The sequence below is a fragment of the Lepidochelys kempii genome, chromosome 6, assembly GCF_965140265.1.
Source record: "Lepidochelys kempii isolate rLepKem1 chromosome 6, rLepKem1.hap2, whole genome shotgun sequence".
Taxonomy (NCBI): Eukaryota; Metazoa; Chordata; order Testudines; family Cheloniidae; genus Lepidochelys; species Lepidochelys kempii.
In genome coordinates, this window is record NC_133261.1 from 114,274,037 (window position 1) to 114,290,583 (window position 16,547).

The 16,547-nt window shown below is 42.0% G+C and overlaps 1 protein-coding gene across 4 annotated transcripts in view; it reads left to right on the top strand.

Annotated features, from left to right (window-relative positions):
* The window catches only part of ZFYVE21 (zinc finger FYVE-type containing 21), a 36,813-nt gene that overhangs the window by 3,754 nt on the left and 16,512 nt on the right, over positions 1-16,547 (top strand). For 3 of the 4 annotated variants that reach the window (XM_073349787.1, XM_073349788.1, XM_073349790.1), the window contains exons 2-6: positions 2,154-2,204; positions 7,183-7,351; positions 9,907-9,982; positions 13,673-13,764; positions 14,648-14,701. In XM_073349787.1, coding sequence (XP_073205888.1) covers positions 2,154-2,204; positions 7,183-7,351; positions 9,907-9,982; positions 13,673-13,764; positions 14,648-14,701 — 442 coding nt within the window. The remainder of the gene's footprint in view (positions 1-2,153; positions 2,205-7,182; positions 7,352-9,906; positions 9,983-13,672; positions 13,765-14,647; positions 14,702-16,547) is intronic. The other variant, XM_073349789.1, reaches the window with a different exon arrangement.

Here is a 16,547-nt window from a genome sequence, read left to right on the forward strand (position 1 = left end):
GAGGGGAAAATATCAGGGAAGTAACTATAATTTGTTCTTGAAATTGCTCGTTAAAGTGTGTGATCTATTGCTCCATCTTAAACAGTACAAATTGAATTAAAGGGTTTAATGCATTAAACTAATAATTCAGTGAAGGTAAAATGTGCATTTCTGAAGCCATTATGACAGGGGTTTGATGATAAGTACATCTTTTGAAAGAACTTTCATGATTTGAGAACAGTTCTGATCATCTGGTTTTTAGGAAGCTTTTAGAAATTTATTGGTTCTTGTACCATTTTTTAATTTGAACAGTTGAGCAATCTCTTTAATTGGAACTGGCTAGTTGCAGATTAAGTGCAGGTACTTGAATTTGCCAAATTTCATAAGTGATTTAACGCATCAAGCTGTAGTTAAAAGTAGGTGGCTTAGGAATTTGAGGTTTGTATATTAGCTGATGTGGCATTTCTTGGGTAGTATTTGCTATTGAACTTTGATACTGATCTGGAACCTGCTGAAATATCTAGAACTTTCTGAAATAGATCACGAAAGTTCTAGTTACGTTAAAGAACTTTAAAAAGTAAGGAGTTAAATACTGGGAGCATGGTAACAACAGGCAAATAACAGCTCTTGTATGCTCAGCAGTTAGTTCATTCTCAACCTTGAACATTACAACCTGCTAGGGTGACCAGATGTCCCGATTTTATAAGGACAGTCCCAATTTTGGGTCTTTTTCTTATATAGGCTTCTATTACCCTACCACCACCTGTCCCTATTTTTCACACTTGCTGTCTGATCACTCTACAACCTGCTTTATTTTAAATTCTGATACTCTGTTTTGGAGCCTGTTGAAAGGGGATATTAACTGAGGCACAGTGTCTTATCGCACAATTTTTAAAATGGTCCATGAGATATTTCACCTGAATGATGACTGAAGGCAAGAGAGATCTTGGCTTAATATATCATCTGAAAGACAGTACTCCTAACTGCAGTATTCTCTTGCCCCTCTCCACCATTTGCCCCTTCACCTCCCAACCCATTGCCTTGTGCTCTCAATTTTAGATACTTTTATATGTATTGCACTGGCATCTAGGGGTCTCAGACAGGGATTAGGCCCCCATTGTGCTAGGCATGGCACAAACATAAGATGATGATGGGCTCTGGTCTAAAGAGCTTATAGTCTTCATAGTTCCAAAAGCTAATGCAGAACCTGAACATACTACAACCTGTCCCAGATGTTCAAACACAACATTGCATTAATAGCCTAGCAGATAAACCTGATACTATCCAAGGCTTTGTAACTGAAAAATTATCTGGTATTATGTGTTGGATTGAAACAATGTAGAAATGAGGGTCTTGCAGAAGATGCCAGTGATGTAAAATAGTGCTGTAGATCAGCATGTTAGTGGGTGGGTTTTGTTAGTATCTGCATAGAAAATGCCATGATAATGACCACATCTAATACTTATTGAATAAAGTTTCTCTCAAGCACTGTTACCAATTTAGACGACAAAGCCCAGAGCAGGTGGCTCTTATCAAATGTTTAATGAGAGGGGGAAAAGAAATTAAAGTTACTTCATATATATATATAATTTTCTTTCACCAAGCTCTTTCTAGGAAAAAGTTCTAAACTATCAAGTGAAATTTTGCCGATATCGATTTAGCCTTCATGGTTGCAGCAGGAAGGAGGGAACAGAACTTCCAAGATAAATATGCTATTTTTCAGATATTTTAACTACTGATAATGTTGTTAAAGTGCATAAACTAACAACACTTGTGAGTTAAAAATATGTAACAGTATAATAAATGAATAACTTGTATTGTATTCTGTGTACGCTATACAAATTTGGAACACAGAAGTGGCCACATAGCCTAATGGACTATGCAGGAGATTGGAACTCCTGAGTTGTAATCCTGACTGTTACTGGTTTACTTTGTGCCTAGGGAAAATCAGTTGTTTTTTTTTTGCTCTTTCTTCTCTGTAAAATGTGGATAGTACTTGCCTACCACACACATGTTCAGAAGATTAAGATAAGTGAGAAACAAGCATTACTTAGATACTGTATGGAAATTCATTAGCTATTTAACTTCCTAGAAATTACTCTAATATGTTTAGTCTTGTGCATTGTATCTGGATAAAGATGTAGATAAATCTTGTACTCTTTACTGTTTTCTAGTGTCCAAGATGTATGCAGTGTGAAACTAAGTTTGATTTCATAACCAGAAAGGTAAGAGAGCAACAAAACATAATAGCCTAAATACATTAAATTGTGGAACTTTTTTTGTGAACTCTTGTTTTGAAATGTGTTGAAACCTGTGTTTCAAAAGGATGCTGTCAAGTACTTTACACCCAAAATTTCACATGCCTTAAAAATAGCTTTTGTTCCCCCCCCCCCCCCAGGAATATGTCTTCATTCTTTTTAATCTATTATTCTGCTGTGAAATTTAAAATAAATGCCTGTTTTTAGGACTAAAATACTTTGCTAGTTTTGAGGCAACATGTAAGTAACACTTCTCAAAATATGCTGTTGTCAGTAATGCTGACAAGTAAACAACAAACGTTCATTTCAGTACACTCAGATTGCATAAAAAATTAGTTATGTGAGTGAAAGAGTCTAATATTAGGAAAACTTATTTTCAGGGCTTGGATTCTAGGGAGAGCCTGTTTATAAAGTAATTAGACAAAATGTGCAAAACAAATAATGGGTGAAGATGTTGGCAAAAGATGCAATTGCTATAAGTAAAATTTAGTTCTTTTGTTGAATTATGAACAGTAATTCATTGAAATTAATGAGGTGGGCTGCATTGGGCATGTAATTCAGTCCATCCATATAGAAGTATTTTAATTAACTTTTATGTTGTCTTCTGTTGCATGAACTTTTACTAGCAAGCAGCATAGAGAAGATGCTGTCTTACTGGGAACTACCGTCGGAGGAGACGGAGCATTTTGCTGAAGGAGGGGAGGCAGAATTGTTTTAGATAGCTAGAATGATTGTCCTGCTGACTTTTGCACAAACTAGCAATGAATAACATTCCTTGCATAACTACCTAATTACACAGACATTTTGCTAGCATACACTGATGGAAAGGAAGAAAGATGGATGTAAGATGCATCTTGGGTTGAAACTCTTGTTTTGCAATTTGTTGTTTGGAATATAAAACCCAACAGATACAGTGTAACGAAATGGAAAATAAATCTAATTAAATATGGGATACTGGGAATCTTCAGGACTTAGTATTAGACTGGTAACTATGGTAAGTAAATGTGGCTGATCAATGAGGAGAATGGGCATATTGGAGAGGTTTATTGGTGGTTCTCCGCACATAAGTTTTGCTCCCTAATTAAAGAAATATTCAGAAACTCAAGCTATTGTTCGTTCACATCAGTGGTTGAAACTTACTTTGATCCATAAGTTGGTTGCTTGATATGCTCCATCTCCCACGGAGAGTTTTACTTAATTTTCTCTGTGATCTCAAACCAGAAATAACTATTGTGCCTGTCATCGTTTCCAGTGGAAATAGTGATTTGGGGTCCCACTGCAAGCTGAGAAATTGAAGCTTTTGCACGAGTGCTATTCCACTAGCTTTGAGGACCTCCATGGGGATGCCATCTGGGCCTGGGACCTTGTTGTTTCAAGTCTGAGTGATGGCATCCAAACTTCCTCAGGAGATGGAGGGTCAGCAAGAGGTTCTATTACTGAATGCTGAGGAATGGACTGGGTGGTGGCAGCTGAGACTTCAGATTAGCAGTTCAATAGTGTCTCAAAATGCTTCTTCCAGCATTGCTTGAGGGTTACATTGCCCTTAAGAAGGGAGGAGCTGTCCTGAGATTGCAGAGGGGTTGTGTCCTTTGAATGTGGCCTGTAAGTGACTTTTGTCGGTTGAAAAAAGCTTCTCATGTCATGTGGATCAGTGAAGCTCTGGATCTCCATGGCCTTTGCTTGCCACCACTGATTCTTGATGTCATGCAGCCCCCTTTGAACTACAACTTTAAGCTGATAGGTGTCTCTTTTTGCTGGTTAGAGGGTTCATTTTACCAAGTGCAAAATGTGCTTCTCTTCTGATGAATAAGTGTTAGGATTTCCTTGTTTTCATCATATCCAATACGGTGAGTGGAGTATATGCCTTGTGAATTCAGCATATGCCTTGTGAATAATGGTCTTGAACTCCTCCCAATGTATTTGGATGTCATTGACGTTGTCAGGTAGGTCAGAGAACCTCTCAATGAGGCATTGTGAAGAGTCTCGCAACTGGCACGATTCTGAAGTTCATGAGAAAATTCTACCCAACGTAAGGAGTGACTTGTCCCGTTTCTTAAAAATGGTCACAATATTGGCAATGTGAGGGAATTATTGAGGCATTGCTCTCTTCTCCATTGCGGGGAAGATCCTTGTTCAAAAGGATGCGAGCAATCTCCTGCCTCTTACCAAAGACATCCTTCCGGAATCCCAAGGTGGTCAAATTGTCATTCTATGTCGGGGCACCACCGACATAGAATCATAGAATATCAGGGTTGGAAGGGACCTCAAGAGGTCATCTAGTCCAACCCCCTGCTCAAAGCAGGACCAATCCCCAATTAAGTCATCCCAGCCAGGGCTTTGTCAAGCCTGACCTTAAAAACTTCTAAGGAAGGAGATTCCACCACCTCCGTAGGTAACGCATTCCAGTGTTTTACCACCCTCCTAGTGAAAAAGTTTTTCCTAATATCCAACCTAAATCTCCCCCACTGCAACTTGAGACCATTACTCCTTGTTCTGTCATCTGCTACCACTGAGAACAGTCTGGCGCGATCCTCTTTGGAACTCCCTTTCAGGTAGTTGAAAGCAGCTATCAAATCCCCCCTCATTCTTCTCTTCCGTAGACTAAACATCCCCAGTTCCCTCAGCCTCTCCTCATAACTCATGTGTTCCAGTCCCCTAATCATTTTTGTTGCCCTCCGCTGGACTCTTTCCAATTTTTCCACATCCTTCTTGTAGTGTGGGGCCCAAAACTGGACACAGTACTCCAGATAAGGGATCACCAATGTCGAATAGAGGGGAACGATCACGTCCCTCGATCTGCTGGCAATGCCCCTACTTACACATCCCAAAATGCCATTGGCCTTCTTGGCAACAAGGGCACACTGTTGACTCATATTTTGTTGCACAAAAAAATCCAAGAGAAGTGTATAGAACAACACCAGCCACTGTTCATGGCATTTAGTGACCTAACTTAGGTCTTGGATTCCCTCCTTTGTGAACTGTTATTGAAGGTCTAGGTTTGGCTGTCCGTTGAAATTCATTCACGTTCTCAGGTTACTTCATGATGGGTTGACCGGTACTGTCATCTTTAATGGGTTAGAGATGGACCCTTTCACTGCCTAGACTGATGTCAAGCAGGGCTGCGTTACTGCCCCAACCCTTTTTTCCCATCTACGTTGCTGTGATCTTGATTCTTATTTGTGACTGCCTTACTCAAGCCCAATTCTTGAAGAATCACATGGATGGCCAGCTCTTCAACCTGTGGCATCTTCATTCTAAAACAAAGGTCATTAGAACTGTTATTATAGACCTTCAGTATGTTGACTGTGCTATCCCCATGCACACCGAGGCTGACTTGCAGTCCACCCTAGATTTTTTTTTCTGTGGTGCTATCATAGCCTGGGACTTTCCCACAACATTGGGAAGACTAAGATGCTCCATCAGCCTGTCCCAGGATAAGTTGCCCCCCTTCTCCCACAAATTGTCATCTGTGGTTAAAGCCTGAAAAATGTTGAGCATTTCCCTTACCTTGGTAGTTATCTCTCCCAGACAGCCAATCTTGATGTGGAGATCAAACATAGGACTTGTTGTGCCAACACATCCTTTGGAAAGTTGCTCTGTCATGTCTTTATTGAGAGAGAGAGCTGCGAATGGAAGCTAAGATCCTCACTTCCCCTTATGGGTGTGAGACCTAGGTGACATACCAAAGCCATCTTAAGCATCTCGAGTGGCACCTACAGTGCTGTCTTAGGAAGATTCTCTCTATATCAGATGGGAAGACCGTTGCACCAGTGCCAGCATTCTCTCTGCAACTAACATCACCAGTGTTGAGGCGAAGGTTATGAAACATCAGCTTCGCTGGGCTGGTCATTGTGTGTAGATGGCCAATACTTGTGTTCCAAAGCAAATCCTCTTTTCTGAATTTAGTCATGGTAAGAGGACCCACAGGGGCAAAAAATGCTACAAGGACTCACTGGAAAGTATATTTTAAGAAGGGAGGTGTTGACCCCACGAATTGGGAAGAGCTGGCTGGCAATAGACTGCAATGGCATCGCATCATACATCAAGCCTCAACCATTTTAAAGAGAATTGCTTTGCTCATGAGGCTGAGAAACAGCACAGGTAGAGGGAAAATGTACATCATCCTGGCCAGCAGTTGTGCTCTCTCCAAGCAACCCCCTGTCATGTATGTGGAAAAACCTGTAGAGCACAGATTGGACTTGTCAGCTATCTTAAGTTTCTTCCTCCTGGCAGGTAACATCCTTGTATTGAGGGATAGCTGCCACTGCTGACTTGCTGAGAACTTAGAATTGCTGTGACATAGGTCTTATCACACTGGCAAATGATTTGCCATTATCTCAACTTCACTGGACGCTTGTAGGATTTTTCTTGTTCTACTAACTGTTATTTCTGATTTAATGATTTTTATTTTTAATCCTGTCTCTAAAACCTGGAATTGGTTCTGTCACTGTTTAGACATGGAATTAAATATTTGGAGAGAGAGGCATGGGCTAAAGATGGAACCCAGTGGAAAGTGAAGAGGACATGCAAACCACCATTATATTTTGCAGTCTTTTTGACAGTGAGGACAAGGATTTAATGGTCCATGGAGACTCCTTTTCATCCTTTTTCACTCTGGTCAGACCTGAAGCACAGGGCTCAGGTATCTGGAGAAGCTTGCACTGCTATTGCTCATGCTAGACCGTCTTTAGTGTTCCAGTCTCCAGAGATGTCATTTTAGCACTTCTTACTATCTCTAGAATCACGTGACACTTAATTAGCCATATCTAGTATTTTTTTTCCCCTCTGTGTATCTTGGTATTACTTGCACAAGAGAAACTAGGCGAGCATGCCAATGCTTTAGGAGTACTAGTGTTCTTGATGTGGTAACATTATCAGCTCTGTATTAATTGCATCTTTTGTAATATTAGTATTTTTATTTTATTTTATTTTATTTTTTGCCTAGCACCACTGCCGGAGATGTGGGAAGTGCTTTTGTGACAAGTGCTGCAGCAAAAAAGTGCCTCTGTCTCGTATGTGCTTTGTAGATCCTGTGCGTCAGTGTGCTGAATGTGCTCTCATCTCTCAGAAAGAAACGGAATTTTATGACAAGCAGCTTAAAGTGCTTATGAATGGTAAGTACTGCATGCACAACTGTTGTTTTGATCTTGTACATAGTTATTCTAGTGAGTGTCAAATGAGATAAATAGCAGATCTAATTCCCTTGTGTTGTCAAGTAAGGCGCTATGTTGCAGTCTCTAGAAATCTCCTTTGAAATACTTTCCCACTGTCATTTTTTTTTTTGTTTGCCCATTATTTTGTTATCCAGCCAAATCTGTTCTTCGGAGATGAGATTTTTATTTTTATATATTTTAAAAGTTCTGCTCCTACAGTCAAAGGAACTCTGCCTCTTATTAGCTGATGAATGTATGAGGTCATGATAATAGCTCTCTTGTAATATTGCACTTTATTAAATCACAATGTGGATCAAATACACACTTAACAGTAAAAAGAACAATTTTGAATTCTTCTAATGAGAGAGAATACATGCTTCAAACTTCATTTCAGCCTCTGATCTCTTCTTCCTCCCTAGACTGTGTAGGTGGCTCTGATTGTCACTGAACTGTCAATTGTAAATAGATTTAAAGAGTAGTATGAAATATAACTGGAGCCCTGATTGCACTACTTTTAAAAATGAAGAATCTGATGTCTTAAATTTTAAAAATATTCTGTGACTATTTATAATTGGGAACATGCCTTTCAAGGGATGCTGAATGTGACTTTAATAGGTATTTTCAGTAGTTAGGCAAAAGCACACCTCCTAATTAGAATGCATGTTCCATGTGAGATGTCCTACAGCTCCATGAGCTTAGGAAGGAATGTACCAATTTCTATAGAACACTTACATTTTAATTTTAACACTTTGATCTCTTTGGTTTGTGAAAGACTGAACCAAAATTAGTGCTCCTAATGGGGAGGGAAACGTGCTCTCCGAACACATCTACACATGGATTACGTATAATATAATGCACTGGTTATTCTATAATGTGCTCTGGAGGTGAGGCACATACGGCTTTTAAACAAACTATTTGTAAGAGGATTATTTTATTTTTCTCATGTACAGCAGTATAACTTCATTGACTTTGATGGAGTCCTGACTTACACTGGTGTAACTAAGAAAATCTGAGCATGGGACAGTCCTGAATTGAACGGCTACCTGCCAATAAAATCTTTCTTTCTGTATATTCTGTACACTTCTTTAAAAAGTTTCTATAATATTTTTACTAACTGCAATATTTGATTACAAAAAATGGTCCAGTGTAGCTGCAGGAAACTGTCCAACAATCATTTGATACTGTCCTTTGCCTCTTGCTTTGACGTTGAGGGTGTGCCTTAAATCCAGTAAACATACAACAATCTACACACATTACTCCTAGGGGAATTCTGGGCCAAAAAATTAAAAATTCTGCGCACAGTATTTTAATCTGCAAAATTCTGCATGTTTTGTCTAAACACAGTATCACACCAGTTTCAATTATTTTTGGTCATTTATTTCAAAATACCTGTCGGCAAGTATGTCTGTAACAATACAGACAACAATAAAGGTTCAGGAAATCTTTTGACAAATAGATTCATTACTAGGCATATTGATACACAACTCTCAGTAATTCATATAAACTACAGTACAGAACCTTATTTCCTGCACCCCTCAGAAGCAGTGCAAATGCTTGTGGGAGTTGGGGGTAATGGAGGAGCTGAGGGAGAGGGAAGTAAACTGCTGGGAAGGAGCCTTTGTGTGAACTTGGAGGGTTGTTGGGTATGAGTGGGAAAAGTATGTACAACAGGTTTTGGGGGGGGGGGGGGGTTGGGAGGGATGGTTAAAGAGCATCCCCCCATGCAGACCCTGGCTGACACCTAGCCTCTCTCATTCAGTCAGGCACATCTGCCCCTGTCCCCAGGTCTTCCTGCATCCCCATGTGGCCCTGCACCCCCCTCTCCCAATGTCTCTGTACCCCCATTCAGCCACCCGCTGTCCCTATGTTGCCCTGCATCTCCCTCCCCCATCACCATGTGGCCCTGCACCACCCTTGGCCCCGTGCCTCAACTCCCATTCAGTCCCTGCCCCAGTCTGTCCTCCCCAGCAACCCCATGCTATCTGTTTCCCCATTGCCCCTGTTTCCTGGGCCAGGCCGGGCAAGCAGTGCGAAGAAGACAGGCTCATTTTCTTCCCTTGCTGGCTGGGAGCTGCTGCTGTGTTCCTGTGCCACAGTGCCCTCTGGTGGGCAAAAGGTGGAACTGCATCAGCATTTCAGCAGAAGCTTTTTTTCTGTGCACACAAAAACTGTGCGCAGCTTATTATGTGCGCGCGCAGTAGCACAGAATTCCTCCAGGAGTGACACACTGGAGAAGAAATATTAACTGATCGCAGGATGTTTAGTTACAACTGCACCATTTTGCTATTGATGGTGACAGTGAACTCTTTTGATGTGTTTTTCAGGATTAAACTTTTTAAATAGATTGGGTAAAATGGAGAGCATAACGCAGCTTAAGGTATTCAAGCCATTAGGATAGGTGCATGAAGTGCAAAAGTTTATAAAAGTTCTTGATACACTAACTTTGCTTCTTTCTTAAATTACAAATTTAGCATTTGAATAACTGAATAAATTTTTGGGAAATTTTTTCTACTAAGGTGCTACATTCTCTGTTGCTCGGGGAACATCAGAAAAATCTGAGATGATGGTTTGTCGACTTTCCAACAACCAGAGGTGAGAAATGAGAATGGAAACTGCCCTTGTTAAATCTGGTTAGGTTTTAAAATTTTTATTTAATCTCCCCATCCCCGCTCTTCGTGAGGTCTTGTGTGTTGCCTCTACAGCATTCCTGCTGGTTTGTGCTCTAAAATGTTTCCAGAATCAGCAAGTGAGTACATGGTATGATTAGGGCCCTACCAAATTCACCGTCCATTTTAATCAATTTCATGGCCGGAGAGTTTTAAAATTAGTCAATTTCACGTTTTCTGCTGTTTACGTCTGAAATTTCATGATGTTGTAACCGTGGGGGTCCCAACCCAAAAGGTACCCAGAAGTGCCTGCCTGCCTCCCCCCTCTGAGCTGCCATGCAAGGGAAGGACAAGTCATCTCTCCCCCAAGCCCAGCAGGGACTCACAGCTAAGAGCTCCCTGGCTGGGGTGCTCCCAGGAGCAGGAGTATATCCAGCTGCCTCCACAAATCTCCTCTAGCTGCAGGAACCCTTAGGGCTGGAGCTTTCTGGAGGAGGGGGGAGGCAAGCAGGCACTTGGTGGTGGGTCTGATCTCCACCAAGAGCTGCTATATAAGGGAAGGACAAGTCCTGTCCTAAGTTCTCTGTAAGCTGCGCAGCCATGCATCAGCCTATTTAGTGCCGCACAGGTGCTCAGAGAACCCACCCAGGAACCGGCCAGGGGAGGGGTGCTCCTTCCATGGCTTTAACCTAGCCTGGCTCCCAACCTGCCGCGGCGGCCCTCCACTGGCCCCAACTCTGCTACGGCCCAGCCTCAGGCACGACCGGGGCAGCCCGGACCCGACCTGCTGGGGAAGGGGCGCCTATCCTGCAGCCCCAGCCCTGGAGCTGCCATGGTGGAGAGAGGCACCTCTCGCCCACAGCCCAGTTGCTGCTGTGGCGGGAGAGAGCTGGGGGGAGTCCTCTCTCCCCACCATAGTCCCAGAACACCCTTCTGCACCCCAAACCGCTCGTCTCCAGTCCCACCCCTGAGTCTGCACCCCCCCCAGCCAGAGTCCTCACACCCCTGCACCTAACCCTCTGCCCCAGCCCTGAGCCCCTTCCCACACTCCGAACCAGTCGGCCCCACCCCCACCACATGAATTTTTGTTATGTGCACCAATATGGAGGTGATGTGTCATATTGGTGCATATAACAAAATTAATTCCGCACATGGGTGGAAAAAACTAGAGGGAACACTGGTCCTGTCCCTCCCTAGCCCAGCAAGGACTCACAGCTTAGAGCTCCCTGGCTGGGGTGCTCCCAAGAGCAGGGGGATATCTGACCCACCTTCACAAGTCTTATCTAGCTGCAGGAACCTCCGGGGCTGGAGCTTCCTGCAGTGGGGTGAGGCAGGTACTCCGAGGTGGGTCTGATCTCCCTCTGAGAGCGACAGTGGCTGTGCATGGAAAAGACAAGTCCTCTCCCTCCCCTGTCTAGCCAGGACTTGCAGCCAGGAGCCCCCTGACTGGGGCACTCCAGCAACAAGTGGGAGATCAGATTTCATGGGGAAGGGCTTATTTCAGAGTCAGTGACACACTGCCCTGAAATGGTAGGGCCCTAGGGATTAGCAGAGGGTAAGCCCTTTTGGGCTTATTGTCATATGATGCATCATCAGTCTGGTTGTTTTTTGGGGGTTTTTTTTGTTTGTTTTTGTTCATGAAACCTTGCTGATCACAGCAAAAATTTACACTAAAAGTATGTCTACATTGCAAAAAATGACCCATGGCAGTGAATGTGAGCCTGGGTCAGTTGACTCAGGCTCATGCTACAGGGTTAAAAATAGCAGTGTAGATGTTCCTGCTTGAGCTGGAGTCTGGGCTCTGAGATCAGCCACCCTTGTCAGGTTTCAGCCAGGCCTCCAGCAGGAGTGGGAATGCCTACGCTGCTATTTTTGGCCCTGTAGAGCAAGCCTTAGTCAGTTGACCTGGGCGCTGAGACTCACTGCTTCAGTTGTGTGCGTGTGGTGGGGTGGGGTGTGTGTGTGTGTTTTTTTTTGTTTTGTTTTCTGTTTTGCAATGTAGACATACCCTAAGAAGCTTGGATGGCTCCAGACATTAATGTTGGAATATTATGAAGCACTTTGCATGTAAGTCATTAATTTGAATCTGGCTAGGCAGGTAGTGACAGACTGTTGCTGTCTGCTCGCTGGTTGTCTAGAAGAAATGAGTTCTGTATACTGTGCCTACTGTACAGTCCACGTGACTAGTCTCATTTTTATTTGTGTACTGGTAGCTTCCAAAACCATTAGATGTACACGCAAAGGAAGATTGTCCTTAACCCCCCTCTGAGCTGTTAATCTGCAAAGACTTGCATCAGATGAATGTGGGGGATAAAGAGGTACAATATACAAGCAGAATCCTCAGGATGATGACAGGTATATGTCTTGCAGAGTTAAACTGGGAGAGGACCAGCGTGTGGACTAGGAGTTTGGTAATGGATACTGAAAAAAGGGTGAATTTTAGAGTTCTTCGGAAAGAAGAAAGCCTGGCTCTGGAGGAGGAGAGGAGAATCTGCTGACCCCAAGGTTGTGGGGTTTGGTAGGAAGAATGGAGGGGCAGTGTAGGGCCCCTCGCCTCAGTGGGGGATGGAAGTCATTGGTAGTGGACACCTGGTGTGCAAAAGACCAGGTGAGTGTCCTGTCCATTTCTTTGTGGGAGATGAAACGGCCAGGGGGGTACCTTCAGATAATTTTGGCAGGTTCTTAATTTAAACTCCTACAGCCAGAGGGAGGTGGAGTATTCCCTATTGGAGGTGAACAGAATAGAGGGTGGGTTGGTTGGTTGATTGTGAATAACAGTGGAAAGAAATTGAGTGTAATCTTAAACTGCCTACTGTCTAGTATCAGGGGGGTAGCTGTGTTAGTCTTTATCCACAAAAACAACAAGGAGTCTGGTGGCACCTTAAAGACGAACAAATTTATTTGGGCATAAGCTTTCATGGAAGAAGTGGGTTTTTATCCATGAAAGCTTATGCCCAAATAAATTTGTTCGTCTTTAAGGTGCCACCAGACTGCTTGCTTGCTTTTGTTTTTTTTGCCTACTGTCTGTAGTTTTTGTTCGTTTTTTGTTTTAACCACGTTGGGGTAGGTGCAGTCTTCTGTTGTATGTTTGTATAGTGCCTAGTACAGTGGGATCTCAACCTTAGATGACTTGTAAGTGCTATTGGAATATAAATAATGTGTTGCCAACAGTAATGGGAAGGGTACTGGTTGAGAGGGCATGAGAGGAAAAATTTAACCATTGAAAAAATTGTTTCAAAATGTTTGTTTTAAAAACTGAACTCATGCATAAGGTTCCAGCCTCACAGAGCTGAGTGTGATCCTCAGGCTATAGATGGTTAGACAATCTTTCAAAATGCCTCAGTCGCTTTTCCTCTTGAGGATGCTCTGCAGGAAGTTTTGCAAGAGGCACCTGGCAGTCTGGCCCATAGCTTTCAACTGGCTTTAACTGAAGATCAGAAGGTTGGTGGAAGGCGGTGTTTCTTTGGTTGGTTGGTTTTTTGTGTTAAAAGCTTTTCTTCCTATCTTTACAGCTTGTGATTGTCTGTGGGAATTAATTCCTGTGAGGTTTGTGTTAAAGTACATAAACTGCCAGGATACTGTTGGTAGAACCTGTTGTTTCTCTTGAATCAGACTTAATTTTCAAGTTCACAAAATGACACACTTGTAAGAAGCAATGTTTTCTTCTGTTGTGTAGATATCTGTTTCTGGATGGAGACAGCCATTATGAAATTGAAATTGCACAGATTTCGACTGTCCAGATTCTTACCGAGGGATTTACTCCTGGAGGTAAATCTTGCAATGAATCTAAACTAATGGTCATAAGTTACAAATTTGCAACGCTTTTCCTTAACCTAATAAAACAATACACCTTCTTTTGCACTGACAACTCAGATATGGGTGCTTCATTTCACTTGGAGTACAACAGCAGCATTTGGAAGCCTATCCTTGTGGCTGCTGACAGTAGCATTTTAGAAAAAACTCAAGAATTCAGAATTGATTTCTGACCTTTTGATCCTCATCCAGTAGAACTTTGTATCTTGAAGGAAGTGACGGTGGGCATCTGCCCTGCTGCCACTTCCCACTGCCTGAACCATAGAGATGCACTCTTGATTGAGTACGGGTAGTGGTGGAGAAGAACTTTAGTCGTCAGAATGGAAAGTATCGGGACCCAGCTGTGGCCTGCTTTTGCTTGAAGCCAGCATTATAAGGGACAGACTCCGGAGTTAATGGGAGTGCAGTGTCAGAACCACAGATTGGGACCAATTAGTATTATCAAATTAAACTGTTAACTACATCTAACTGGTATGTGGCTAACCAAACAATTATGCAGAGTGTTACTTTTCACCTGACCCCTGATTGTGGCCAACCAAAATCTGAATGGGGTAACTAACTTTTACCCAAGTCCTACAAAATATGCTCATCAGGCGCAAACCCAGTATTAGAGTACAGTAAATAAAAAATGGGAACAAGGATTTCGAAAGTGATTCTTTACCATTAATAATTTTGTCAAGTACTACTGGACTTCCATTGTAAATCTCACATCTGTGGAATGTGGGACCAGTGTAGTCAATCAAATGTGTGAATGTATCTTAATGCTCCTTCAATTTCCTTATTCACTGCTCTTCTGACTAATTTTTCTTCTCACTGCTTGCCTACCTTCTTGATGTAGAAAAAGATATTCACACTTATACCAGCCTTCTGGAGAGCCAACACATTACTGAAGGTCAGCAATGTTGTTGTGAACTTGATTCACCTGAGCATGCTGTTATGATGCCCTTTTCAGTGCTGCTTTCTTCCTCTCCTCTTTGCCATCTGTAGATCTTACTAAAATTAATTTTGGGCAACCTGTGTTTAAAAGTGTTAGAATTTAAACATGTATTTTGTGTGATGCCCTTAGAAAGAATAGGAACACAGAGATTATCAATCTAAATTCTAAAGTGGAGAACATTTTGACTATTGGAGGATGACTTAAAATACTTCTGCCTTGATCAGGGCTCCCTTAAATCATATACTTGTGGCTATTCTCCTTGCTGACAGGCACTATGCATTGCTCACTTCCTGTTGTACAAATGGGTGAGCACTAGAGTGTTCACTTCCTGAAGTGACCAAAGTACTGCTGCTCAAGATGGGAGGATGGGTAGAGGAAGAAATGTGTGGATGTGTTGAATGTCGGTTATAGAATAAATGAGGAAGCAGAGGGAATGAATGAATAAAGGGGTAAATGGAAGGAATAAGTGGTGGAAATGGAAACGGAAGAAGTGACCAGTATTTAGTATTGCTTTGGAGTTGTAGGTCTATAACTAAGACAGTTCAGTTTCTTCCACTTATGTCTCATGAAGAGAATATATTGGTGCTTCAAACAGTGTGCTATTGGGTCAGTTTCTAGACCAAAGCAGTAGTGAAATCACAATAGTGAGCACAAGTTGGAAGCTTTGTTCCAGTCCTCATAATGAAATATTGTAAATAAATTGATTTTCTTTAAGTATCTTTGATAACAAATACATGGGCAAGTGTGCATATTCAACATGGATTATCATCTTGCTATTATGCTTCAGTATATGATCTTAACGATCGTCTTGTGTAGCTGGGTATGTAGAGTATATGTACTTGAAATGTACTGCAAATGTAATTAGCACGTCATGAGATTTTAAAAATGGATATTCATAAAAATCTTAATTTTGGATAGTCAGTACATTTGGCATGACTTTATTCTTAAGCTAAGGATTGTCTGCCCTTTTGAGGGAGGGGAGAAGCTATTTATTTTATGCCCAAGTGGTGTGGGAGGCTTTTTTTGGGTGGAAAGATGGGTTTGTGACTAAGTAAATCATAAAGAGAAAATACAGGTCACTATATTTGTTTTTCTCCTGTCTTGCAGTGTGCTGTATCGTTTGTAACCTACTACTGACTTTTGCTTACTGGTAGATCAGATCAGTGTCATGTAATCACATTTGCAACAGTCTGAATTTGGTCAAGGTCTCAGTACACTGAAAGTTAGGTACTCAGTTTTATAATCCAACTAGGTAAATTGGAGAGGGCAGAGGAATCCTTTTGCAAAGAGATTGAAAAACATGTTAACTCATAACATGGTGCTTCAGAAGCTTAGTGCAAGATTATCTTTGTGCCTGGATTTCTCTTGGATGGTGCCATAAGGACACTGACCCCTTAGGGCCCTACCCCATCTGAAGATAATCTTTTCATTGAAATAAATGAGGCCTTTGTCCTCATAAGGCACATTGGATCAGGCAGGTGAGGTGACCTGCAAGAGGATTGGTTTTTGAAGGTTCTGGTGACTTAGTTAATCCTAGAATAGTGTACTAAATGCCCCAAACAATAAGGTGCAAAATGTTACAGTACGTGTTTATTCCATAAGAATCTTTCTTGACTTTAAGGCTAACCTGATTCCAATGTGCGTTCTTCACTTCCCTCCTTGTTTTCACTGGGTGGCCTATTAAGAACAACACATCTTAAAATCACAGCTAGAATATAAATTATATAAGGTGGTGTACTCTCCCACACACTTCCTTGAGTGAAGCCATCCTCTGTGGTGGACACACCCCATATGCTGATAC